Here is a 27637-nt window from a genome sequence, read left to right on the forward strand (position 1 = left end):
TTTCAGTCTAACCTAATCAATTTAGTTTGAACAGGCCTACTAGTGCAGAGTTACTTCCGGTTTCTGATGTCAGTTTCAGATAGCAGCAAACATGGTGCAGGGGAGGAGATGAAGACATAAAAGCATAAAAAAACTGACATAAAAAGCAGTACAGTAGACAGTGTTGGTCTATGTGGCCATTAAATATATCACTCTTTGTTCTTTTTTGCTCCATTCACTGGTTTAGCTATTCTGAGCCACACTGACCCCATTGGTTTCCAGTTGTACTACTTTGTTTGCTACATTTGGGTATGCAACCACAAGTTCTCTGAAAATGGATGAAGAAGAAGGAAAGCTTCGTCTGTGTGCCTATTTGTATTTAACATTGAGCATAAATGAGGTTTAAGTGAGTCATGATAGTAGCTGTTGTAAAATAAAAGTTAGATTTAAAGACCTAATTTCCGGAAGTTGTAAAGTTTTCTAAACTAAAACAGCAAACATTATAAAAAAATTTATAAATAAAATAAAAAAAATATCATTATTAAAAAATTATATTGTATAATTAATTAAAAATTTCACATTCAAAATTGAGGAATTGCAACTAGTATCCTGTGTTCCTATACTTTTAAAAAGTTTTATTAAGAAGCAGGCTTAAAAATCAAATTCTAAATTAGTTTCTATTTACTTTTCTTATGGTTTTTTCCCTTCAGGGGTTGCAACAGCAAATCATCCACTTCCATCTGACCCAGTATGGAAGTCACAGGATGCAGTTGCATGTTCTTTTGGCACATGTTTTTACATCGGAAGCCCTTCCTGACGCAACCCTCTGCATTTATCCAGGCTTGGAAATAGCCCTCAGAGATCACTGGATTGTGTTCCCCTTGGGGCTGCAGGTGCTGGGGACTGAACCCGGGAGCACAGACAAAGCATGCACTCTACCACTGAGCTACATCCTTGGCAAATTAGCTGGTCAGACTGGAAATTATTTCCGTTGTAACTGAATCTATAAAACGTTACAGCTTTTCTAGAAATGAGGTTTGTGGAAATTCATTCACCATATTTTCACCCTTCAGCAACAATCAGTTGTAAACATGACAAGAAGAGGAACATTTTCAAACAAAACTCACCAGTCTCTTCATCGATGGAAAACCGTCCAAGCCCACTCCCATCACGGATAGAGTAGTGGATTTCTCCATCTCTACCATCATCGTCATCATTAGCGCTAACTTGGAGTAAAGTAGTTCCGATGCGGGCATTCTCTTTAACCAATCCTGTTAAGGCAAAGTGGGAAAAGTATGGAGCGTAGAGGTTTTCGTTCACATCTATGACTTCCAACTCCACAGACGTGACAGAGAGAAGAGAAACAGGCCTTCCCTTGTCTTTGGCTTTCACCGTGAGGTTGTAGAACTGTTTGGTCTCATAGTCAAGCTCCTTGGTCAGACGTATAGCTCCACTGATCCGGTCTAACTCAAACCACCCATTGTGATCATTGACCAGAGAGTACCGGACCTGACCTCCTAAGCCCAGGTCTGGGTCCTGGGTTTCTAGCCAAGCCACCACACTTCCAACTGGAAGATCCTCCAGAGCCCTAGCTTTATACACACTTGGGATAAATAACGGGGGACAGTCATTTACATCCTCCAATGTGACTTTCAATGTAGTCACAGCGAACTTACGACTCCCTCTGTCTGCTCTGTCCCGAGCCTCAATCTTCAGGCTAAAAGTAGAGCATAACTCCCTGTCTAGTTGGCCAGAAACATACACTATCCCATTAGTGGCGTTAATGTCAAACTGGGTGGTGCTTGTCAGAAAAGAATACACAATCTCTCCACTGGCTCCAAGATCTTTGTCAGTGGCCTCAACCTGGATGATGTCTGTACCTATGGCAGTGTTTTCAGGTATGACTATGCTATAGCCTTCTTCTTGCAAAAACTGGGGTGCATTATCATTTGTATCCTCTATATGAACAGTAAGCAGGCGCCAGGCCATTTTCTGGGGGACGCCAAGGTCATAGATAGTCACGTTGAGAAGATAGTGATCTCTCTTTTCTCTGTCCATGGGCAGAAAAACACTGATGAGGCCAGTCAGTGTGTCAATGGTAAAACAATTGTCAGTGTTTCCATCTGAAATAGAGTATAGAATCTGACCATTAAAACCTGTGTCTCCATCATAAGCATTCACCTTGAAAACACTTGAGCCAACCTTTAGGTCTTCCTGCACAGCAATATCTGTGGGAAATGTTTTGTCAAACCGGGGTGTTTGCCGATTGACAGAGAATAGGTCAATAAAACCTTCCTCGAGTTTAAGTTTGGTACTAGCTTTGGATTTTTTGAGTAACTTCTCTGCTAGTTTTAGGGCTACCCTTGTTTCTTTACAAGTAAACTGCTTGGGAAGAGATTTTCCATGAATAACAGAGATATTAACAAACATTGCGTCAGAAAAGCTCTCACCATCTGTGGCAGTTATTTTTAGACTATAGACACTATTCTTTGGACTTAAGGTGGCAAGGGAATGTCGCAATGTAAGGACCCCTGAATCAGGGTTGAGGTCAAAGTGCCCCTGCTCATTTCCTGAAATGATCTTATATTTTACAAGCTCTAACTCATCTATATCAATTGCAGACATTGTAGTAATAATTTCACCCATTGGGAAATCTGCAGAAATGACTCCCTGGCATGCTACTTTTTCAAATATTGGCTGATTATCATTTACATTTTCCAAGTGGATTGTTACATTGACTTCACTCTCTCGCCTGTAAGGTGACCCCCAGTCCGAAGCTCTGACGGCAAACACAAAGATCTCCGGTGAGGATTCAAAATCCAAATCTGTAGTGGTGCTAATAACACCAGAAAACTGATTGATCTTGAAAGGTAGTGGATGAAGGCTGGATATGCTGTAAGTTATATATCCATTTTCACCTTTATCTTTATCCACTGCAGATACTGTTATCACATTGGTCCCAACTGGTACGCTTTCATTGACAAAAACTTCATAAGAATTCTGGGCAAATATCGGCGTGTTATCATTGGCATCTTCAATGGTTACCTGCACTTTAACTCTGAGATCACTGTCTGTTTCCAGTACCTCAAGATTAAAGACATCCTGGGACACCTGAGTGAACCAGCGAGTGGTGGAGATCACACCTGTTAAGGTATTCATTTGAAAAAAAGCTGAATCTGCACAAGGTATCAGGATATATTCTGCATCATCAGGTTCTGGCCTTATTTTAGCAGCACCTACGATTGTGCCTGGTGGTGAAAATTCATCTAACCTAAAATCATATAACTCCTGCTCAAAGTGAACTTCATCATTCAGCCTCTTATTTAACAGAATGTGGAGAACCTTTTCAGTAGATAACTTCTGTGGGGTTCCTTTATCTTTAGCTTGCAAGGTTAAATTACATCCATCAGGGAAAATCTCCCAACTTAATGTCTCTGAAGCTTTTAGGACAAACTCATTTTCTCCATATTTTTCTACAAAAAACTGTCCTGAGGGATCCCCACCCACAATGGTGACTGAATCAATTTCTCCATTTATGCCATCATCTAGGTCTTCAACAGTTACCATGGCATAAACGGGGTTTTTATCCAGCCTTGAGGTGCTGAGAGTGACTACATTCATTACTGGTGCATGCTCGTTTACACGCTCTACATGTACAAAAAGCTTGGCTGTGCTGCTAACCCCGTTATTTCCATACAGCTTCATGCCACGGTCCACCGCCAGGATTTCTAAGTCATAGCGGTTCTGCTCATCAACATTAAGCTTTCCACTCAGATAAACTACTCCGCTAGTTGGGTGTACTGCAAACAGTTCCATTTTCTCTTTGAAAAAAAAGTAAAACTCTCCATTGGAACCAATATCTGCATCAGTGGCAGTTACTTGTGCTATGCTTGTCCTGAGAGGGGTGCTCTCTGCTATAGTGACAGAGTATGTGGTGGGTGAGAATAAAGGTCGGAGGTCATTCATATCCAAGACCTGGATGCTGACTTTAGTCCAGGTCTCAAGAAGGGAATCTCCCTTGATGTAGGCCTTCACTGTCAATACATAATTATCCTGAATCTCTCGATTTAAGATAGCTGCGTTTCCTCCCTTGGTCCTTATGCGCAAGAAACAGAAGTCACCGAGCACATACTCCTCTGCCTTGAAAAACCCCTCTTCATCTCCTGAAGTGATTCTGTATCGAATCTCCCAGGAGCGTTTGTCTAAGTGAATTCCCATTTTAATTTTACTGTTGGTATAGGTCCGTGCTGCTGAGTTTTCATAGATCGTAGCATGGTAGACGGGTTGAGTGAATCGGAAGTTGGATCCATCATCACGGGCTTCATGGATGTTCTGGCTGTAGCAGGCAGTTGGCTTGGAGATCAGGAAAAACAGCAGGAGACCCAGGCCGAGGAGAGGGGCTTGCATGCCTGTCCATTTGCCCATATTCAAATCCATCCCATTATAGCTCCATCCTGGAAATGACAAAGAAAGATGGGGAGACAACAATGAGTCAGAGAAGGTAGTTCAGCAACATATAAACAACTAGACATTTCAACTACAAGTCTCTGGTTTTTCATTGGACATCTAAGATTATGAGAAATTATCATTTAGTGAGCTGATGAGATTTGCAAGGTAAAATTACATCACTTTCCAAAGTTATCCAGCCTCCTCCGTCTCAACTTTAGATGATGTTATATTTACTGCACCTTGAAGAAGGGAATGTGTAACTCATTTAACCCATAAAAGCCCAACATGACACATTTGTCACATACATTTTCTGAGACATTTAGCTTCAATTTATGGTATAAACTTTGCTCAAAATCCTGTTGAACACAGTCTGATACTCGACTTCTGTCCCCTAATAGATACCCAGAAGCAGAAAACCATATTATAATATTTTTAATATATCACATGGTAATAAATTGTAGACACCCACCCCCAAAGAAAATTTAAATTTTTTGTTACATTTTGTTAAAGGGCCAAATAAAGACCTCATATTAAAAAATATTTTAAAAAAATGGACTTTTCTTGACTTTTCTTACCATTTTTTCGAGGGTCGGGCCTTAACGTGTTAATACTGCTTTTTAAAGTAAAAAGTTATGTAATTTATTTATTTAACCTTTATTTAACCAGGTAAAAAAAAATGTTTGAGAACCAGTTCTCATTTACAAACATGACTTGGCCAAGAGGCCCCCGCAGGAATAAATAACGTACATACATACAAACATACAACTGTGCATACACAGGACCACAATGCAACAATACAATACAAATTAAAAAAGCGCAGAGTGAGTACAAATATATAAAAATGAAGGGGGAAAGGGAGTAGAACACAGTATATAAGGCGGATCTATGTGAGAGAAAAAGTAGTGGAGAAATGTTTGTACATAAGGGAGAGTCAGCATCGTCAGCAGGAACAAGTATCTACAATAATCTGTTGAAGTCTCTGTCTAAACAGAGAAACAGATTTTAGAGCTGGAAGTTTGAGAGTGTTCTGCAGTGTATTCCAGTCATTTGCAGCGGCAAAGTGGAAGGCGTTACGGCCGAAAACAGTGGCGGTTTTGGGAATGATGAGCTTAATAAATTCAGTTGACCTGGTGTGATAAGTGCTGCGAGCGAGGTGGAGAAGAGATGAGAGATAGAAAGGTGTCTTGTGTAAGATTGACTTGTAAATAAAAAGAAACCAATGATGGAGTCGCCGAGTGTGAAGGGAGGGCCAGCCCACCAATTTATAGAGATCACAGTGGTGGGTGTGGAAAGGGGCGTTTGTGGCAAAGCGTATGGCTGAGTGGTAGAGAGTGTCTAATTTTTTAAGGGCTGCGCTTGGTGCCATTTTATAAATGATGTCGCCATAGTCAAAAATTGGTAGTAAAGTCAATTTGACTAAAGTGCATTTGGTTGCGTGAGTGAAAGAGGCTTTATTACGGAAAAGAAACGCTAGTCTGGTTTTTATTTTGGCTTGGAGATTATTTATGTGGGTGACGAATGACAGAGATGAATCCAGCCAGATGCCCAGGTACTTATAGGAGTTGACATAATCCAAAGCCGTGCCGTCTAGGCAGGTGAGTATTGGTAGGGTGCCAGCGCCAGTTTTCCGACTAAAAAGGATGCACTTTGTTTTACTGGAGTTGAGGCGAAGGTGAAGGTTGTGGAAGGACTGCTCTACTGAAGTGAGGCTGAGTTGATGAACAGCTGCAGCAGCTTGTGGGGAGGGGCCGACTGAATACAGAATGGTGTCATCGGCGTACAGGTGGATCCGAGAGCTGCCAGCAGCTTTATCTATGTCATTGATGTAAATGGAGAAAAGGGTGGGGCCCAAAATAGACCCTTGAGGCACACCTTTGGAAATAATGAGTGGTTCTGACATGATATTTTCGCTTTCACTAACTGGGCACGGTCAGAAAGGAAGCTGGAGAACCAGTCACAGCAGGAGATGGACAGACCAATACTGGAGAGCCTTTGTAGAAGGATCTTATGGTCAACTGAATCAAATGTCTTGGCAAGGTCAATAAAGGTGGCTAAGCAGACCTGCTTGGAGTCTAGTGCTGTGATGACATCATCCAGGACCTTCGCGGTGGCTGTTATACATCCATGGCCAGGCCGAAAGCCAGACTGCAGGTCAGATAGAATGTGGTTTGAGTCAAGGAAGCAGTTTAGTTGTTTGAGCACTTGCTTCTCCAAGACCTTGGCTAAACACGGAAGTATGGAGATGGGTCGGTAGCAGTTTGGATCCGTGCCACAGCCACCTTTGAAGAGTGGAGAAACCATGGCTAATTTCCAGTCGGAGGGGAGGATGGAGTACTGTAAGGACCTATTAAACAGACTTGAGACAGGTGCTGCAATAATGTGAGCAGCTGCTTTCAAGAACCTGGGATGAAGACCATCAAGGCCAGCAGATTTGTTTGGATCCAGCTTAGTGAGCTCATCCTGCACTTCTAAGATGGAGAAAGGTGAGAAGGAAAAAAGTGTGTTGTTCAATGGAGAAGGCTGAAAATCTAATGAGGCTGAGTCGACCTCACTTGCTGAAGCCAAATCTGGACCTGAGACAGGGGAAACTTGGGTCGCATTGACGAAGTGATGGTTGAGAAGTGAGGCCATGCGAGCCTTATCAGTAATAACAATGTCATTGAATATCATAGTAATCATGTAATAACGCTGTACTAGCACGTTTTTTAATGTACCATATCTGGACAAGGAAACATGACTTCTAATTGGAGCTTGTAAACTTTTTACAGGACATAAATTCCATGCTCCAAAGGTTAAGTACAATGCCAGTTTAAAAAAGCCAGGATGCTACGTAAAATGTAAATAAACACATATTGCAATGATTTGCAAATCTGCTATAGTGTGCACTTATGACCAAGTTGATATTGTGTGATGAAATCGTGATCTTGTATTTAAACAAAATGACTTAAAAAAAAAAAAAAAAATTATATGAACTGCCGCTAGCACTACATGACAGCACCTGGGTCCAACTGGACTCAAAGCAGTCTGACTATCACTTAATTATGACGTCCCATCTTGTTTGATTACTTACTCTCAAATGTAAGTCGCTTTGGATAAAAGCGTCTGCTAAATGGCTGTAGAATAGAATAGAATAGAATAAATCTCATAAAACCATATTTTATTCCAGATTGACATAAGTAACATATCAGATGTTGAAAATGAGACATTTTACATTTCATGGAAAATATTAGCTAATTTTGAATCTGATGGCAGCAACACATCTGTAAAAAGTTTGTAACAGGAACAACAAAAAGCTGGAAAAATAATTGGTACAAATCACAAATAACTGACAGTGAATTAGGCTAATAGGTAATAGGTCTGTAAGATGACTGAGCATTTCAGTGAGGCAGAGGTTCGCCAGCTTATCAGAGGACAGGTGAAAAGTTGCATCTCTGATGGTACGGGGCTGCATTCATGCCTATGGCATGGGCAGCTTCCACATCTGTGAAGCTCCATCAATGCTGAAAAGCACATGGACGTTTTAGAGCAACATCTTTTCTCCAATCCAGACAACGTCTTTTTCAGGGAAGGCCTTGCAGATTTCAGCAAAACAATGCTGAACCACATCCTGCATCCATCTCAACAGCATGGCTTCACAGGGGAAGAGTCCGGCTGCTGAACTGGCCTGCCTACAGTCCAAACCTTTCACCAATTTAAAACATTTGGAGCATCATGAAAGCAAAAAAAAAAAAGAAAGCTAGAATCCTGCATCAGACACGTAGCTGTCACATGATGTTTATTTTAAACATGTAGTCTACCTCGTCTTCGCCTCGTATGTTGAACCCTCTCACTGGAAGTTTGATGTGTTTTTCAGACACGTTTTAACTCTCAAAACAAAGTGTGAATGCCATCAAGAGAATATTGTGGGGGATTTTGGCGTATTTTGTGGAGGGCTCCATCCACACATTTAGCTGTGCTGCTCATTCCACAGAAGCACCATCCTTACAAATTATTCCTCAACATAAAAGTGACTAATCCAGCTTTCCAACCATGTGTAATACAACACGAGTTGGTATTATTAAGGGGTAGAAACAATCAACCAAACAGAAATCTCCTTTCATTTTTGTGTTAGGTTTATTTTCATTTCTGGGACTTGCTGTTTTACATTCTGTGTGTGAGTTCATAAATATTTGTCATAATAACATAGCTCATGTACTCAGAAAAGGAAACCAAATGAGCAGCGATCGGTGTCCTCAATACTTTTCTCTATATGAGAAAATACATCATCATCACCAGCTGCTGTCTGCCCAGTGCATCACCAAGCTGAAAGTCAAGTATCTAACAGAAATACAAATACATGTGCACAGAGTGGTACAGCAGCTCTGACCTTAAATCTACCTGAGGAAATACTATAAAAACTCTCACACATGCACACAACAGCTGTGCAAATAAAGGGTCAGCACACACCATAATACAATGTTACATTTTTTTTGCATGTTTTCTGTAATAATATGAAATACTTGTAGAATTTTCAGATATTTGTGCTATTTAGAAAAATGTCAATATCAAAATTGCAATTTGTTGTTCCTTTAAAAAATAAAAAAAAGTAAATTTACATTAAATAATTAGGCAGAGGGACACGTTGCCAAATGTGTTTTCCACATTTAATACAAATAAATGAACTCATGGTGGTTAAAAATATTTTCCTTAAATACATGTGGGCCATAAACTGAGATAAAGTAAATAAATCACAGTATATTTTTCTGAAGATTGTGCAAGTCTACATGTTTGGTTTATGGGAACCACCTGCTGTCAGTCGCTAGTAGTGCTTCTGCCTATGAAACCAATATAAAGAGATCAGTGTTAATAGTGTCAGTTTTATCAGTGGCATGTGGCATCACCGTGATGGTGTTTCCATAAGCTGCTTCCGTCCATTTATACAGGATTTGTAAAACAGACTGTGCTTAAATAAAGCTAGTACTTAAATAATTAGTAATGTAACAATCTTTTAAGCTGCCTTTTTTTATTTTAAATCCGTTTATTTGCTGTTTGATGACATGAAGGTTCAACTAATCTAAACTATTTAAGCTGATATTACAATTTCAAGCAACGTTCTGTCTAGTTTTTACGGTCCTTAGTTATATTTGTAATTCAAGTCTGTCATCAGTTGAAGTTTGTTACAGTCCAAAGAGGAATTTAAGAATCAGGGAGGAGGATAGTCCTGACTGTCTAGGAGTCATCTTAATAACTAGGTACAGGGATATTTTGTGAGGCTAATACTCTACAAAGAAAAAACAACAAGTTCTACATGTAAAACATTACTCACCACTTTGTCAAGCAAATGTCAAGCCTCATTTAATGTCATCATGACAGGAAGCTACAGCAATTCTAGCAGAGAAAACAGAAAAACAAGACAGGGAAATCAGGATCTTCGGTTTCTATACGCATAATTAATCTCAAGGGTCAATTCTGCAACTGCAGGAGGACAGAAAAAAGCTGCAGCATACCTAGCCTTCAAATCACCTTTCAAGCCCCTCATTTAGAAAAAGATAGAATCTGATCAGACTGATGGTGGTATAATTGGGGTTCAGCAAAAAATGCCATTCAACTCCCAATCCAAAAATGTGTACAGAGCTCACAGCAGGGCCTAAAATTCAGTGGGATTGTGAGAATCATTGTTGCAGACATTTATGAGGAGATCGTTTAACAAAGTTGCGCAAGCTGTTTCTGCATGACTCCATAAGGTATGCAGATTTGAACCTGAAGGCATCATCAGGCCTGGTTGTTCAGAGCTGCAAACTCAAACTAGCCGGGCCAGTTACGTACTGGTCCCACTGAGGTAACGAGAGGCAGGAACCTTCAGTCTTTCAAAATATACCTCCATCAAACAGTTAAAAGAACTTAAACACTATAACAAGTAATATATAAAGCAAGCAGAGCAGAACAAAATTAATCACCAGACTAATTTCACCTGTAAGCTTTGATCAAATGTTTCTGTTCATTTCTATTTCAAATCTTGTTATGTTTGTTCTCTGAGTTTTGGTTTGGCTTCCCTGAGTTCGGCTTTGGTTTCTGCCTTCTATGTCAACACATATTCCATGGTAGGGGTGGGGAAAAAAGTCTCTCTTTTTTGTATTAGACAATTTGTTTGCGATGCAGATCTGGACGATTGGGTGTACAAATGTTTAATTTTATTAATTTATTTTTTCAATTGTTAGTCAATAAATCAATGTTGAGGAACGCAAAAGGCGGAACTAGAAATTGTGGATGTGCAGCACCCGGACAGTCTGCGGCATGAACGTAACACACGACGGCTGAGCGTGAAATCCAACCGCAACTCTCTGCATTATAAGCCAACGTATGGAAGTACTCCGCCTTCTGTTGGTGGCCTTGCTTTCTTGCAAAGTCTGGTTCTTTTGGGGAGGTGTGGGTGCACAAAAAATGCTCTGATGTGGATCAAAAAAGCAACAAACTTGGGTCTTGGTTTGCTTTAGGTACCAAATACAGGGAGTGGACTACAACTTAAAGGGTATTGTGGTATAAAAACAGCCAAAGTATGTGTGCATTTAGGCAACAAGCTGCTCTGGCTGGGAGAAATGGTTTAAGGTCAGACAGGGAGGAGGAGTTCTGACAGAAATATGGTCAACCCAACACCGCTGGGATGCAGCTCCATGGTTTGCGCTGATGTGGTGGAACCAGAGGTTGTTCTGTATTAACCAGTAGATAAGCGAAGTTTCTTCTTTCCTGATTGTTACAACAAATATGTAAAGCCATGCTACACGTTTCCACTCAGAAAGTATTAGTTGAGCTGTCACACATGGAAAAAAGATGCATCAATAATTGTTTAACAATCGCATGGCTTAAGATTCAAGCGAATGCAACAGATTTATTCTGTTGCATTCGCTTCCTGTTTTCCTGCCACTTCGGCTCATCTGTTTTCTGATGACCTCCCCCTCAGTGCTGGCCTGTGGGATTTCATTTATCCTTAAATTAAGACATTAAAAAAAAATCATTAATATTCTGTAAAAAGATTAGAGATTAGAGAAAGATTAGATTTTCTGTTAATGAAGCATATGCCTACATTGTTCTGGATTACATTTACACTCTGTAAATAATTAAAATAAAAATAAACTTAAAAAAAAAATGAAAATAGTTATAAAAGACATAATGGCTCATAAAGTGGACACAGTTCACTTTTTACAGATTTTACCTACTCTATGCCACTAGTTTTGTTTGTCTTGTGTTTTTTTTTTTCTCCTTAGTAATTAGTAATAACTACATTTATCTTGTGTTGTTGTGTTACTCACATTGTCCCAGAACTGATTCCTTTTAACAACTTTATCAATAAATCCCCCATTATAAATGAATTATTGCATGGCACTACAGCTGCCTTGTAAAGACAAAGCTTCTTCTGAAAATACACCATATCAACTGTAAGGCAAATCAGCCAATTACATAAAAAAAAAAGAAGGGAAAGCTCAAAAACATCATCTTACATCACAGTTTTTTGCCCTTCTATAATTTTTAGATGAGACATCCTACAGTATGATTTCATCCCTGTTTAAATATTATTATTTGTGAGTGAATTTCTCCCTAAGCTGTTTGGCGCAGAAGAAAACTCTGCAGTCTATGCAGCCACATAGTATTGAGAGGAACCAAACTGTGTAGGCCTCACTAAAAGTGGCCTATATTTGTCATAAACTGCAGTTCTGTTAAGGATTAGGTACATCCTCTATCAATTCTAAGTCTTAAAATGAGGTAAATACAACCTCAGATGAACGACTTACACCCTGTCATCTACCTAACAGAGGAAGATGCAGAAGCAGTGTATGAAAAACTAAGTAAGCCTCACAAATCAGTAGCTTGTCAATCCATTTTTGCAGCTTCTCTGAGCTTCCTAAGGTTGTGGCTTTAGGGTAAACTCATTTGGACATCCCCTCCTTGAAAGGGAAAATTGTCTTGAGTGTTCTCAGTCAGAATTTTCTTTTTCACTCTAGAATAATGGACTCCAAATTGTTTGGAATCACCTTATAGCACTTCCAGCTTGATGGGCTGCAACGATTTCTCTTCTAGGACTATTGCTGACGTCCCTCCTCCTTATCATTGTGTTAACGCATATAAATGCACCAGGCCAGCAAACTGCAGACTCCATGATGATCACTTTACTCTAGTACATTAGATTAGCGGCACTTGGCTGCTACTTACACTCTAAATTTCAACTGAAGCAGTGATGGTGTCCATAGCATTTTCATACACTGCTTCCGATATAAGAAGGTGTTTTTAGCCTTTTTTTTACTTTTAAATGCTTATCCAAGAAGTGAGAAAATTCTTATATGATGATCAGGATTAAATTAGTCTGAGCAGATATGGCCTTATGTTTAACCATAAGAAGCTAGCACCACCGGGCTATCCTGCTTAGCTTGTTATGACTAAAAACATCAATTTCCTACACTTATCCCAATGCAGGAGGCTGGAGCCTATCCCAGCAGCACATCCCGGACTGGATGGGGACCAAAAACAGTGAATATTAAAATCTTCTGAGTTTAAAAAATAAATAAATAAATTTGAAAACTCCACCTCCATTAAGAAATTCAGAGTGTTTAGAATAACTTACATAAAGGTGTTTTTCAGATTTCACTCTTAATGTCACTGTTACTACGTCTTTGCGCTAACTTTAGAATCACGTTTTGCTTGAGAACTTCACGTTTTGTTTGGTTCAGACACAGTCTATTGAGTTCGCTGTGTGTAATCCTGCCAAAGCAAAGCTGGTGCTGGCAGTTGGAGGGGTCCCATAAATTGCAGGGCTTTATATTCCATTACAAACAAACAGGCAAACTTTCAAGATTAATGCCAGTTCAGCTGTTGAGAGAAAAGATTTGCTGCTAGCACTTTACTGTCAGGGGCGATCCCCAACTGTGATCTGGAAAGTCTGTACTCCTCAAGTCAGAGCACAGTGACAGGGATCGAAAATTTTTGGTCCCACATGCACATACCTCTATCCAAAGCACGGTTTGTCTCTGAGAGAGAATCAGCATGTCCAGAAACTCAGTAGATAATGGCTTGTCTGTCTATACCCATATGGACTTTTTTGTCAGGTATGGTAAAGGTCTAGCTGGGGTTTACTTTGTAGCTAACAGCTAATTCCAGTTGTCTGGCTCATTCAAAAAGCCTATATAAGGTATTTTTATGCCTGCCTTCATCATTAATACAACCCCTACTCCAAAAACAGCTGTGTAAAATGTTGCTAAAACCAGAATGCAATGAGAAGCATCACTCATAAACCAATATATCAATTAACACAGAACATGAAAAGCATATCAGATGTTGAAAGTGAGACATTTTGTCATGAAAACTATTAAATCATCTTGAATTTGATGGCCAGCCCAGCACACAGACTCTTCTACAATGAAGGGTTAGGGGTAGTGGTAGTAGTATTGACTTGCTGGAGTATGCAAGATTTTCCCTTGAAAAACGTTGATGGTTCTTTTCCAGATATTCAAGTAGGCATTTTTATTGACTTAAATGCAGAGATGAGACTTTTGAACTGAGCACCAATAAGCAAAGTAAATCAGGAGTTCAGTAAGATGATCCTCAGAAGGGTAATTGTAATGGTTCTGTAACTTTACACCATGTCTGTCTTCAGCTACAAAGCAACTGCTGACTGTGATTAAGTTTTTTTCCTCTGAAACTTAACCTGACTCCCCCAGTGGTTCCTAAGCACCTGGGATTATGATAAATCTCCACAATGACCAGGTCTACTTTAAGATCTGGCCTCCATGAAAGTGGTCTTTCTAAAATATGGCCATTGCTTAAAGAAAAACAACTAATCTCATATTACAAGACTGTAGAATAGTTTCGACTCATGGTCTTTAGCCTTTTTAGTAACTTACCCACAAGCACACAGAGAGACATGCGAACACTGAGCTGCAGATCCATTCCTGTAAATTTTCGATGAAATTTGAGTGTGTGGCCCATAACGTCCCTCCTGCAGTGGCTTTCTTTATGCAACTCTGGATCTTGCTGAATGTGTGCATCAGACTGGAAACAGTTTGTTCACATCCCACTGCCTTCATTAACATTTCACTCTCCCTCTCTCCTGCTATTTCAGATTAATTACACACATACATACACCCATTTACAGCCCGAGGGCAGCTATAGCCTCAGTGTCTTACAGCCAGTTGAACAACACTCCAGGAATCCTAAGATTTAGTTCTAAGGGCTCATACACACCAAGCCAAAAATCATCTGTCAGGCATGTCTGGGGTGACCATGAACATCTTTCAGTGTAATGCACTGTCAGCATTGTCTGACTCAGTTGATGTGGTTTTCTTTTCAGTCAGTTCAATATAATGAATAGCCATCAGATCTGCTGGTCAGAGAAGTCATTCTACATAAAGAAGAGAGCAACAGCTAGCTTAACATATCACACATCATTTCATTTTACAATTAAAAAGGTTATGTCGATGTGTTATGTGTTATGTTTGTGTTTATGTGAGGTGGTCAACCAAGGTCAATGTTAACCAGAGAGTGTGAGCTGACATGTTCTTGTTTGCTAGAAAAAAATCATTACATTTGTGAAACTAATTAATAATACTTCAAGGATTTTAATGAAGTCATAAAAAAGGAGAACAAGCCAATTATTTCACAAATAAATCAAGAAAAGTGGCTTGTGAACCTTTTGTTGGGATCACAAGGAGTGGAGTCAAAGCATAACAGATTTTGCAGAGATAACTTGATTAAAAGCTTTTGAAATCACTTGGTTAGGGTCCTTTATCTCTTAGCTTCTGTTGTTTTGGGGGTAAATTGAAGCCCATGGTTGCAGCTGTTTTCTTATTTTTCTCATCAAGATGGCAGTTTTTAGGCAAAGACTGTGCTCTAACAAAGGGTCACAATACAGTGAAAGGAATGGTTGTGGCATTGATGCCATAAAACAGAGGTCACCAAATCTGGACGTCTTAGGTTAGTGTTCTGTAGGTTTTAGACATTTCCCTGCTTGAACACACCTGATTAAAATTAAAAGATTCTACAAAAGCTTGTTGCTGCACTAGCTTCTTAACAACCCATTAATTTGAGTCAAATGTGTTGCAGCAGGGAAACAAGCAAAACCTGCATGACACTGGCCCAAGAGGTTCAGAGTTGGTGATCCCTGCTATGAAAACACCATCATGTGTACTTACATGACCAGCAACAATGCAGGGTTGGTTATGAAGATTCTTAGGGCTGGCAAATGCTTACTGTGAATGAAAGCATACACGTAAACATTTCTACCACAGCTGTGTCCATACATTCTGCAGACGACAGAAACATAGCCAAAACGCTCAATACTGGAGGTCACCACTACGGGCAGTACACAACACTTAGACTCTGAAATAGTGAAAAGGACAATCTATGAGGTCACATTGTATTTCTGGGGCATCAACCACCAAAACACTTCCAATTCGTTTTCAGTTGTTAAGCCTATGCGTGTTTATCACTGTGGAACAGGAAAAAAAAAATCATACAGATGCCGGTCGATGCAGACTGAGAGTCGGTCTACAAACCTTGTGTTTATCCCTGATCTGTCGTGTTCATGCCCGTTTGCATGAGCATCTCTAGTGTTAAAGTCAATATTGTAACTTCTGCATGCAACACGTTACCTTGTGCCAATGCGAGCGGCCATGATTTGTATGCGGACGCGTTGCTCACAGCAAGTATATCCCAAAACTTAATCCCAACTGCTTTCACTCACCCACATACATGTAACGCTGTCCAATCTAAAAGAAACAGTAGCTACAACCTTCGTTCTGTGACTCAGGATGTATTTTTGCTCTCTATACCCAAAGTCAGACTTGAAATGGGAAAGCGAAGTTTTAGATATGCTGCTCCAACAGCTTGGAATTTGCTGCAGGATATGCTATGTCTGGGGGAACTGGTCTCCTTACACCTTTTTAAAAGTAAGTTAAGTGCATTAAATGACAAGTCTTTAGGTTGTAAATGTTTGGACTAATATTATTTTGTAACTTGAAATGTTGATGTATGTTTGTGATTTTATATGTAATTTTATTGGTGGTTTTGGTTTATTTTTAACTTGGTTTGCTGCTGTCTTGGCCAGGACACTCTTGTTAATGAGATTTTTAATCTCAATGAGGTTTTTTCCTGGTTAAATAAAATAAAATAAATAAAAATATAAATATAAATACATAGAAGTCACAGGCTTTCACTGCTTTCATGTACTTTGCCATGTAGAAGCTAATCTGAAGTACCACATACTTTCACAGAACTGAGTCAACACACTTAGGATATCTGAATATACGCATTAAACAGCATTTTTCAGGCATGTGGAACTTGAATCTAAACTTTGTCTGTCTTTGGATAAAATTATTTATTTGGGTTTGTTTTTTACCACTTGGTTTGCCAGACATATCGGAGCATACGAAACTCATGTGATTGAATTCAGGCAACTGCTAGAAAAGATTGGTGAACTTATCTTACTACCTCTTATTTTCTGTCAATATGGCAATTTCAAACTTAGCCAAGATAGCACCGGTGCTAACACTACTGACAGGTCTGCTGACAGGGGTACTACTATGACACAAACTATGACGAATCAACATCAGAGATTTCAACCAACAAAAAAAAAAGACAACAAAATATGATGAGGCATGTCTTGCTCTAGGCTTGGCCAGGTAATGGTCAATACTGGGTAATGAAGCGAGACCTTCGTGTGTTGTATGTCTCAAAATATTAGCATTTGACAGTATGAAGCTAAACAAGTTACAACACCACATCTCATCCTGAACACAAGGAAAAGCTTGTTAATTACTTTAGAAATAAACTACTCAACTGTCATATATAGCTGAATTAAAGCAGCATATGTCTCATTGAAAGCTCAACTCTCCTTTTTGCAGTTTGCAGAGTTTCCTGGTTTAAAACGTCTCATGCTATAGTAGAGGAACTGATAATTCCTTCTGCCACTGACAATGTTTTAGTTATAGTTAGCAGCCAATAAACTAAAGACTATTTCGTGGCACGTTTCTTCATACTTTTCTTTGTAAGCATCGTGGTGCACATGGTAGTGGGCATTACGGGGGCTTGACATTATGGTTATCGATGAAAAGGAGGCCTTACAGAAAAAGTAAGGTCAGGATTGGTTGACATAAACTTTATGGTCCTAATTTAGAGGCCAAACAGCCTGGGGAACGTTTTGCATTTAATCCTGAAAAGCGAGAGACCATTAACCTGGAAAAGCTGATTTGACAGATTTGCAACAGAAAGGTGGCTGTCAGCAGTGCTACTACCACTAATCTGACAATTCATCTACACATCCACCACCCCACCAAGTTTGCTGACATAAAATCTGAGCGGCGGCAGCAGGTCCTTCTCTGGCCATCACCACAGCTTTCAAAGAACAACTCAGTAAAACCATGATAGTATCTGATGATGCAGTTATTCAACACACTGGGAAAACCAGAATTTAAAGAAATGTTGCACAAGTTTCCTTTTGGCTGTGATTCTTCTTAAAGTTTGTGCATTACTACATCATGATTAGGGTTGGGTTATCATTGTGACATAAAAATAATTAGAATTATTTGTATGTTAAATATTGAATTTTGTATATAAATGTCATGATTGTGACAGCCCTTATCACAAAACGAACATATTAAGCAATAGAGGCATAAGACTGGATTAGGGAGCACACTGCTGCATAAAACTAAACTTAAATGACACAGAATCCAACACCAATGTCTGATTTTGGACCAGACCCAGTCAGACTTTGAGCTGACTGGGTCAGTGAAAATGAGGAGTCTTTGACTAAAGATGAGCATATGACAAAGACTTAGCTGTCAACTCAATGAGATTACTTGCCAATCAATTTAAAAGAGTCACATGCACAATTATCTGCAGAAATATATGCAATGTGTTTATTATTTTGTTTTATTTTGAGGTTTTGTTTTTGTTTGTTTGTTTTTGTTTTTCAAAAAAATCAACTGAGTGAACAGCCTCAAGAAGCCACAATTCCATTATTTCTGCCAGGGATAGTAGTACCTTGAGATACAAGTTAAAATCTAAGTCAGTTGCATTTGGGTCACTTGTACTCTGTGTTCAGAACAGTGAGCAGAGAAATGGCTTACATTACAGGCTGTTACATAGGAGACCCCAAAATGGACTATACACAGATAAAAATGAAAAAGGTACACAATACCGCTTTGGGCATCTGAGCTTACACAACCACCATTCAACAGTAGTGCAGCAGTTACAGAGAACAATAGCAGACCCACTCTCATACTCATGCACCAATCAATTGCACAAACAGTGGTGGCAAAGCCACTGACAAAGTACAAAGTATACACCAACAGGAAACCCCACAGTCTTGATGAAGAGGGGAATCCGCAGAAACCGCCCATTTCTCTCCCACGCTCTCTTTCTCACATACAAACAAAGAGAAAGGAGGGGGGAGGTGCCTCCAGGGTGACGGCATTTGGCACAAAGATGTGCACAATGCTCGAGGGACTCTGGAGATGAAGGAAAAGTGGAGAGAAGCTGTAGGGGGAGGCGGAGGGGTTTCATTAATGCCGTTTCCAAGCAAGCAGCCAGTGGAACAAGGCGGTCAGGGAGAACAAAACAAACAGAGAGAGCACTTCAATGTCATCTTAACCCTCTCCTCTTCCATGGGGAGTGCTCAACAGAAAAGGTCTGCCACAGCCACTGCAGGAAGTTGTACAGCAGCTCCTCTCCAAAACCTCATGCATGTTATCTGCAGCCATGGGGTCAGAAGACACACATGCAATGTCAGCAAGGTCAAGCCACAAGGCTGAGGAATATATCAGACAAAATAAGTACAGATCATGGCAATCCAACTCGGTCCCATGAGGGCCATAGTTCTGCAGGCATTCAATGTCTCCCTGCTCCAGCACACTTGACTCAATTGAATGAGTCATTGTGCCGAATTTCATAGGCTACTGTATCCATTTAATTTGGGTCAAAACATGACACAACCTGTTTTATGATCTGGACAAGCAAAGAGTTGTTGCCATGGAAGTACCAGTTCTTTGGGGCTGGAGCTAGTGCTAGTATAAACAGAAAGAACTGGTTCTAAGGGCGCATTCACACCAGGTTGGGCCAGGGGACTCAATATGATCACTGAAGCAGTCCAAACTGCCTGGATGTCACGCAGTTACAACAACTGCTTGCTAGGGGTGGTATTACCCCAAAACAACCACTGACCAAGAAGAAAAAAATCTGGCTTGTTGATTGGCCAGGACCCAAAACCACAGATAAGCAATGGAGAAACACCATGGCTAAATCCCAAACTGCCCCCCTACCCTTACACACTAAAGGACCATTTATGCTTCCTTACGTGCGTAAATAGCAATGTCTGTTTCAAATGCTGTCATGCGTTGCTGTTCTCATACTTCCATGCATGTTTTACATTGCCATGGTCATTAATTCAATTCCTCCACTAGCTGGCAGTACTAAGTTCACTCCTGCGAGCCAATGACAGTTTCATATACCATTTGGCAGTGGTAATGCATCGCTATAAAGTTGTTTCCAACCCCCCAACACGCCCTAAACATTCGCATATAGTCTTTCTTCAAAAGCTCACGCAATTTCTACAGTTGTTGTGCTTTGTTGTTTCCTTCCTGAGTCTCTTCATCTTCTCTGGTTTGTTTCCTTTCCTGGTCGCATGTCAGCTATTCTTCCCCAAGATTTCCAGTGATATCGCTCTGCCTTCTGCGTCAAGCGAGGGATACCTAAGCTCCCTGAACATGGACCAAATTACGCACATAACCGACTCAGAAGACCATCCATCTGCGTATCCGTCTTCTGTGTTGAGCATAAATGTGCTTTAACCTTCCATTTGCGCTTTCTCAAGTGGACCGTTCAGCCTTCGAATAGCAAGTCTGCAACACTCCACAATCACACAAAATTTGCAGCTGGTGCCAAGGCAAAATGGAGGTCAAAACAGCCTTCAAACATGAGTTCTGCATGTGTCTTGCATGTTTGTCACACTGATAGAAATTAATCAAAAGTTTAGGAAGATAAACCAAAACTACCAAATCTTACCTTTTGCTGACATTTGATGTGATGTAAGCACAATTAGCAGCATTAATTCGTTTTATTTGAAAATGTCAAATGTTAATGGGGTTGAAATATTTGTGGAATCACTTGAAAGTATTTGAAGTATAATGTAGCTCCTGCCATTGTAATGGTGGCTGAATTTATGATATTTCAGGAACAGTGGAAAAAAGGTGATGAGCAGTGCGGCTCTGCAATTTATACAATAACCATTACACTAAAATAATACATTTTGGCATCTTTGTGTTGCTATGGCAACAAGTACTTTCCTTTTCTGGTGGAGTGATGAGGGCATCTCATTCCTGCCCATCTTATTTATATCCTCCCCTGCTAATTAAAGTGGCCTCCACAGCTGTGAGTGTGACTTCATTGGGAGTGAAACTCAGCAGTAAAGGAGTAGTGTGTAGGGGGCGGTTTGGGATTGAGCCCAAGTTTCTGCAGTTAGGGGTTCTGTTTACTCGTTGTTCAAATCTAATACAGCTTTCACAAGAATCTGTATGAACACCAGGCGAGGCAGCGAGATATACTGGATGGTCTGAACCCAGACCACCGGTTTTCAAGCAGACCAAAGTTCACTTATTTGGTTTGCACCAGAGAACTAAACGAACAGCACTATTAGTGGAAGTGGACCAAGATTCAGTCAACCAAACAGTGCCAGTGTGAATGTGCCTTCACATACAAACCTGGAATAGAAGCAGAGATCTACCAACACATTTATTATTTTTATGATATCTCAAGACCAAAAAGCTAATTTTCTTCCAAAATCCAGTTATGTTCTCTTTATTTTGAGAAATGTATATATTTTTTCTCAAGATAAGCGCCTACTTTAACTGGTTATAACAAGCTTTATTTCCGCAAGATCAAGAGACGATGAAAGTGAACCTGAAAATTAGTAGTTAGCACTTAATTTAATCTAAATTATTTAATTTAATCCAGAATCTAAAACAGTAAATTAAGAAATATGTTTTCTATTTGCTTTCCTCAACTCTGACAAAAAAAAGATCTGTTTTATAGTTGTTTAAAGAAATAATTTAGTAATTCAGTAATCCTGAGAAACAGACTTTTTCTCTAAATACTAGCATAAATTATTTAAAATTATTTAAAAAGGCAACTCAACTTTTTGAAGCACTCTTGCACTCTTCCCTAGAATGCTTTCATACATGCTTACAAATCCTCCTATACACAAAAATGCTTTTATAACCACAGGTATGTTGGGAACTCATCTTGATAATAGTCATCTGTTGGTTAAACTGGACTTCTACTCTGAATGCCAGTTTCACCACATCAGTTTCCTTTTCCAGATAGCCACACCCCCCAACTCAACAGAGAAAAGCCATAGGCTTCAATCATTCTTTTGTCTTTTTCAGCCAGCATCTCCAGTGGGAGGGCCATGCTCTCTTTCATGTTTGGACTCTCCGGCAGGAGGGACAGACTCTGAGGGAGAAGCACGTCCATCTCATCCATACTGCTTCTCCACATGTAAAGCGTACAAACTCTGCTCAGTCCAGCTCTACTCTTGAAAAGCCAGCAGCAGAATCCTGCCCAAGACTCCCTCTGCAGCCTGAAGTAATACTGATGGTGTACAAGTGAGAGTTCTTCAAAGAATGACATCGCTGCAAGAGCAACAAAGAATGCACCAGTTTTCATCTTCCAGAGAACAAGGACTGAACAGTAGAGGCTGCACACTGAAAGAACACCATATCATCTCCATCGCTTACTTAAAGGACTAAAGGATTGTGGTAATAAACAAGGAAGATGGTCATTAGCATTATTATGAGCTGTGCATGACTAAAGATCTGAATGTTTCATTATACTACACATGTACTGCTTTAATATATTCTTTGAAGTTTACAATTGTAATTGTGTTTAAATAGTGAGGTTAATTTGGATCACACTATTAGTTATGAGCTTGCATGCAAATTGACTGTCCTTTGTTTAACCTGACACCTTAAACCATACACAAATATCTGAACTGGTTCTTTGTAACAAGAACTCTTCTTTCATTCCCATATGTTTTGTACTGCATGATGTCGTGGAACAGACTTCTTGTGTGTGCCAGTGGTGTTTATTACAGGAAGTATAAGATATTCAATAACTTTTCTAATTTTACTTAATTAAATTATTACCTTTTACCAATGTGGACAAAGAAAAGTCATATGATTATTTTAGATTTTACAGAATTGTGCTGCAGATCACTATTTCCATTCTACCATTTGTCAGCCAGTGTCAGCTAATAACACCAGTTTCCTTCTCTCCTCTCATCTTTGCTTTCATATGCTGTATTTTTAAACAACTAATTTAACAATAAATACACATTTTTTTATATATTTTTTTTTTTCGTTCCTGCTATAAGACAGCACAATAACTCAGAAATAGCAAACTAACGTATGAAGGAAGAACCATTTATCCATTTATAATCTTTATTTTGTGTTATTTCAAAAGAACCACTCTCAAACCACTTTTCTAATTTCATTAAGCCTCTTAATACCGTGAAAACAGAGAAAGTCTCTTTGCATTTCAACACTGATTAGTATATTTATTACAAAAATCTAATTTGTTTTAATTTTTTTTAATCCTGGCCTCTACATAGAAAATTCAACGATCAAACAGTACATGAAGCCAGTAATGTAAGCATGGATAAGAATACGAAAGAATTCACACCTTGTTTTTTTTGTTTTTTTTTTGTTTTGTACTTTGACATGCGAGGTGCTAAAAGATTGTCCAACAAGTTTGCAGGGGATGCAAGTAAAGTACCTCCCACAAGATGCATTGATCCAAATCATCCTGACTGGCCAGAATGATGAACTGGGTTAATCCCCTCAGTTTTTACGCTGCCTGTTGAAAGTTTACCACTCTGTTGGAATTCTTCAGGATTGTCTGCACTATTTTCTCTTCCCTTCTTAGCTTAACAATCCTGGAAACCTGGAAACCTTGGCTATTCACACATTTCAATTTGCCATTTTCCTTTTTATGTTTCCAGACTAAAATAAATCCGACAGTGACATGCTACATTATGAAGACAGCTCATTCCCCATCAGACTTGTCAGTGCAGATGTTCAGTAACACTGTGTCTAAACTAGTGTCTAAACTAGGAACTCTGAGTAAAAAAACTAAATAATATATAATTATTTGTCAATGTCATTGTCAATGTCAACTTTATTTATATAGCACCTTTAGAAACCTGTGGCCAACCAAAGTGCTTTATAGTAAAACCAGCCATCAACAATAAAAAACAATAAAAGCAAAACAATAAAAAGAAATAAGTGAAATAAAACAAATAAAAGATCCAGTAGAGGCATTTATATGTACAAGTTCTAATAGTTATATTTCATGAGATGATTCTGCATCAACATATTTTATTTGGCCAAAACCTGCATGATACTTATCATTTATAAACACTGCACCATGACAGGGTCCCTCTGTGGATCAGTGAGGTACAACAAACATAAAACAATAATTATCTAAATAATTTTGCCCACTTCTCCCACTTACAAAGATGAATCTGAGCAAAAAAATGTAAGTAGACTTTTAGCCATTGATGCTCACTGATGCTAACTGAGCAACTCTGCCATTATATTTAGCAAGTATTCAGATGCATCTACAGACTCTTTCAAAAAAGTGACTACTGACAAATCTAGTAATGTTTTAGCACCTTGGAGACTTATGGAGACTAACATGAAAGCACGTCTCATTCTAATTCTTCTCAATGAGTAGCAGTGCTGACGCAGGCTTTTCTCCCGTCCCAAAGCTCTCACAGAAGGCCTGATGTTGTGCTGAAATAAGCATGGTGCCTTTTACAGCAGGGGTGCTTATTTTGGCACAAGACCTGTCCTCGCGCCACAGCCCGTCGCAGCTACAGAGCAAAAGACGTTTATAATTTTTTGGCAATATTCTATCCATTAGCATTGAATCATACAGCACCACACACTTTGTATCAAAGCCTAGCAATAGTAAAACACTCTTCTATAGTTAAATGAGTAATCTGTAAAGAAGTCCATTCCTGGGGACGTGACTGCATCCCAAGGCTGGAAACCACACTGCACAACTTTGTGTGTGTGCATTACGAGTAGGACTGCAACTAATGACTATTTTGATGGTTGATTAGTCACCGACTATTAAAATGACTAGTCGACCAATCTGATTATGTATTGCATAATTATTAAATTATTCTGATTTCACTTTCAGCTTTGAAATCTTGCATAAGTTTATGTAAGTTCAACGTGCCTTGTCTTTAAATGTTCGAGCATTGCAGACGTACTTCCATGGTACGCAAGGTCCACTTTACAAATCTCACATGTATTTAATTTATTTTGCAAGTTTAACGTGAAGTTATTTTAGACTTCTGACGTCCTCTGCCGCTGTTTTATTCCCTGCTCGGCTGCTCTCCATATTTTTCCCCTGGCGGACTTTATTGCGCATGTGCAACGCTCAGCAGAGATAAGAAAAGAAGACAGTGTCTCACTCTACAGTTAATTTTTTCTTTGCGCATGTACATAGTGCAACTCTCAGCAGAGATAGGAAAGAGGATGATGTCTCACTCTGTAGATTTCTTTTTGTTTTGTTTTTTTGTTTGTTTTTTTCTTGTTTTTTTCAGACAATAGTCAACAGGTAAATTCGTTGTCAACTATTTTTTATTGTCAACTATTGTCGACAAAGCTGACTAATCGTCGCAGCCCTAATTACGAAACAGCTGTGTTTTGCTTTACGGCGCAATGCCAAAGGCCAGCAACTGGATATCAATACACTGACCATTATCAAAGGAAGAGGGGAAATAGAAAGAGAGAAAGCAACAGAAAAAAAGACAAGAGTCAACATCAGACTGACTTTTACTGGATGGAAAGATCTCAGAGAAGAGACAGAATGCAAGACAGATGCTGAATCAGCTGTTAGGGGTCAACAAAATGCAGAGCAAAGGAGGTTTATTCACTGCAGCACCGAAAACTTAACATTATTAATATTACAGTCTGTCTGCAGCCACCATCATGTCTCCCTTAGTTTTACTTTGTCAGAAAATACTAACATGACAGGCGACTCACTATGTGTTACAATTAGTGCCAGACCATTTGTGGCCATTATCTATAAAATACAACTCTATCAAAGATGACATCTTTTTTGACATTTGAAAAAAGCATATATGCTTTTTTTATTATTATTATTTTGGTACATATATGATATATGCCATGATATATTTCATGACAAAGAAAATATTGGAGTAAGAAAAATGTCATTTAATATTACTGGGCATTAAAAGGCTGTAAAAATAATGTTTAGCTAACTTCAGTGATGTTGGTTATATAAGGCATACACCTAATATATATTCTTCTACACACACTTTAACCTACTTCTAATTTGCATCAGCAAGAAGTACAAAACAAGAAATATTTAATTAATTCATCATTCATTTATACAATTGGTTTATAGATTGACTTTATATTTAAGGTTATATGTTTTAATTTTCCAGATATTTAATGCTTTGTTGCATGTTTTTGGAAATTCTTCTGTTTTAAAATGATGTTGTAAGGATTAATGAACCAAAAATTAAGTTAATTTTTTCATTATATATTTTTAAAAAAATCGGACGATTAATCAGTAATCGGAATTTTTTTCTGCGAAATATCGTTTCGGCCTAAAAAAAATCCATATTGGTTAGGTCCAAATGATAAACTCATGCAAGAGGTGAGTAGTTATTAATAACTTAATAACTAATTATTAATAACTTAGATTGTTACAATCTGCTGACAATGAATCAAGTTCCAGATGCTGTTTCAGTCTCAGACGTCCGTGTTAACCTGGTGTTTGGCGGAAGTTCCTACACCTGTCATGAATCTAAAAACTACCTATCATTAAATGTTCATGCAGCCCTTTTATTAACAGATGGATTAAAACTTGAGAGTCTACAAACTGCCAGCTGCAACTACACCATCACAGTGAAAATTTATGTTTATCAAACATCTATTGTTTTGAGTTTTTTATTCTGAATCCAAGTGAATCTGTGAGGATTCATTTCTGATAAATTAAAATATTCTGGACATTATAAAAGATAAATATATGTCGGATAATTAAATACATCTTGTTTAAGCAAAAGAAGCAATAAAACTATGAAAGCAGTTAAAAATATGAGGAAGAATATTTATTTATTACAAGAACAATAAAATATATAAAGACTTTACTGGATCTGATGGCAGATCTACTCTGAAACGTCTGAAAAGAGTGAAAAGTCCTGAATGTTTAGACTGAATCTCTGCCCGAAGAACACTGAGACTCATAATCAGAGAACAAACATCACAATCTGGTGGATGAAAGTGATGTTCTCATCTGCACGTGGGAGTTTCATCCAGATCGGTACAGCTGCATTTAAAATCATGAACTTATTGTGTCTGTAGCCAGTAACCTTTTCTACGCAAATTCTCAGGTGTACCATCTCACCTGTTCATAGCTGACACGTTGTAAATGTAGCCATCTTTACTTCTGCTCACATAAAGCTCAAACTTTCCTTCATGTCCAAACCGCGGTCAGGAAGAGTTTCGGGAGAAGTCCACTTTTCTCTGGGACACATTTATCCAGTGTATTCACTGCACTGCTGCAAGATGGAAACGGAGGATGAAAATCTGCTGGCTAACTTTTCTATTTTGTGATCTAACCACAAAGCTGCTGCAGCAGCAGAGTAAATAGCTTGGGATAAAAAATGACAAGATTAAATACTGGTCATAAATTCGGAATAAGACAGAGATTAAAAAGTTGAGAGCTACTGATGAACTGATGTAAACAGACCACATGTACACCCAAAATGGCAAAAACTCCCACAATTAATTGTGTTGATTACATCGCTATATAAAACATTGTGGTGTCGTATGTACAGTAATGTCAAAGATCGTGTTTTTGTGTGTACTCTGTATCTGATAGATGTAAAATATGATGAAGCAAACACATATGGTGTAGTAACTGAATGATAGCATGGAATGGATAGAAATACCAGACATAATGAATATGATACTCAAGATGATGGACGCAATGACAAGGGTATTTCTTTTTTCAGGGTGGTGGATGACATCTCATTTATAATGACATCAAATTAAATGAGCAGCTAAGCACAAGAAAGAGGTATAAGATAAGATGGTAGGCTGTTAAGATGTTGTGTTGAGCAAAGCTAACCTTTGTAGTAACACTACTTGTT

At 38.9% G+C, this 27637-nt stretch overlaps 1 protein-coding gene across 1 annotated transcript in view; it reads right to left on the reverse strand.

Annotated features, from left to right (window-relative positions):
• The window catches only part of fat3a (FAT atypical cadherin 3a), a 127193-nt gene that overhangs the window by 90482 nt on the left and 9074 nt on the right, over window positions 1–27637 (reverse strand). Inside the window, 2 exon segments of the mRNA XM_041994271.1 lie at window positions 1107–4433; window positions 9734–9795. Of these exon segments, the coding sequence (XP_041850205.1) occupies window positions 1107–4416 (3310 nt within the window). The 5' untranslated portion in view covers window positions 4417–4433; window positions 9734–9795.

The sequence above is a fragment of the Melanotaenia boesemani genome, chromosome 9 (assembly GCF_017639745.1).
Source record: "Melanotaenia boesemani isolate fMelBoe1 chromosome 9, fMelBoe1.pri, whole genome shotgun sequence".
NCBI classification, from domain to species: domain Eukaryota; kingdom Metazoa; phylum Chordata; class Actinopteri; order Atheriniformes; family Melanotaeniidae; genus Melanotaenia; species Melanotaenia boesemani.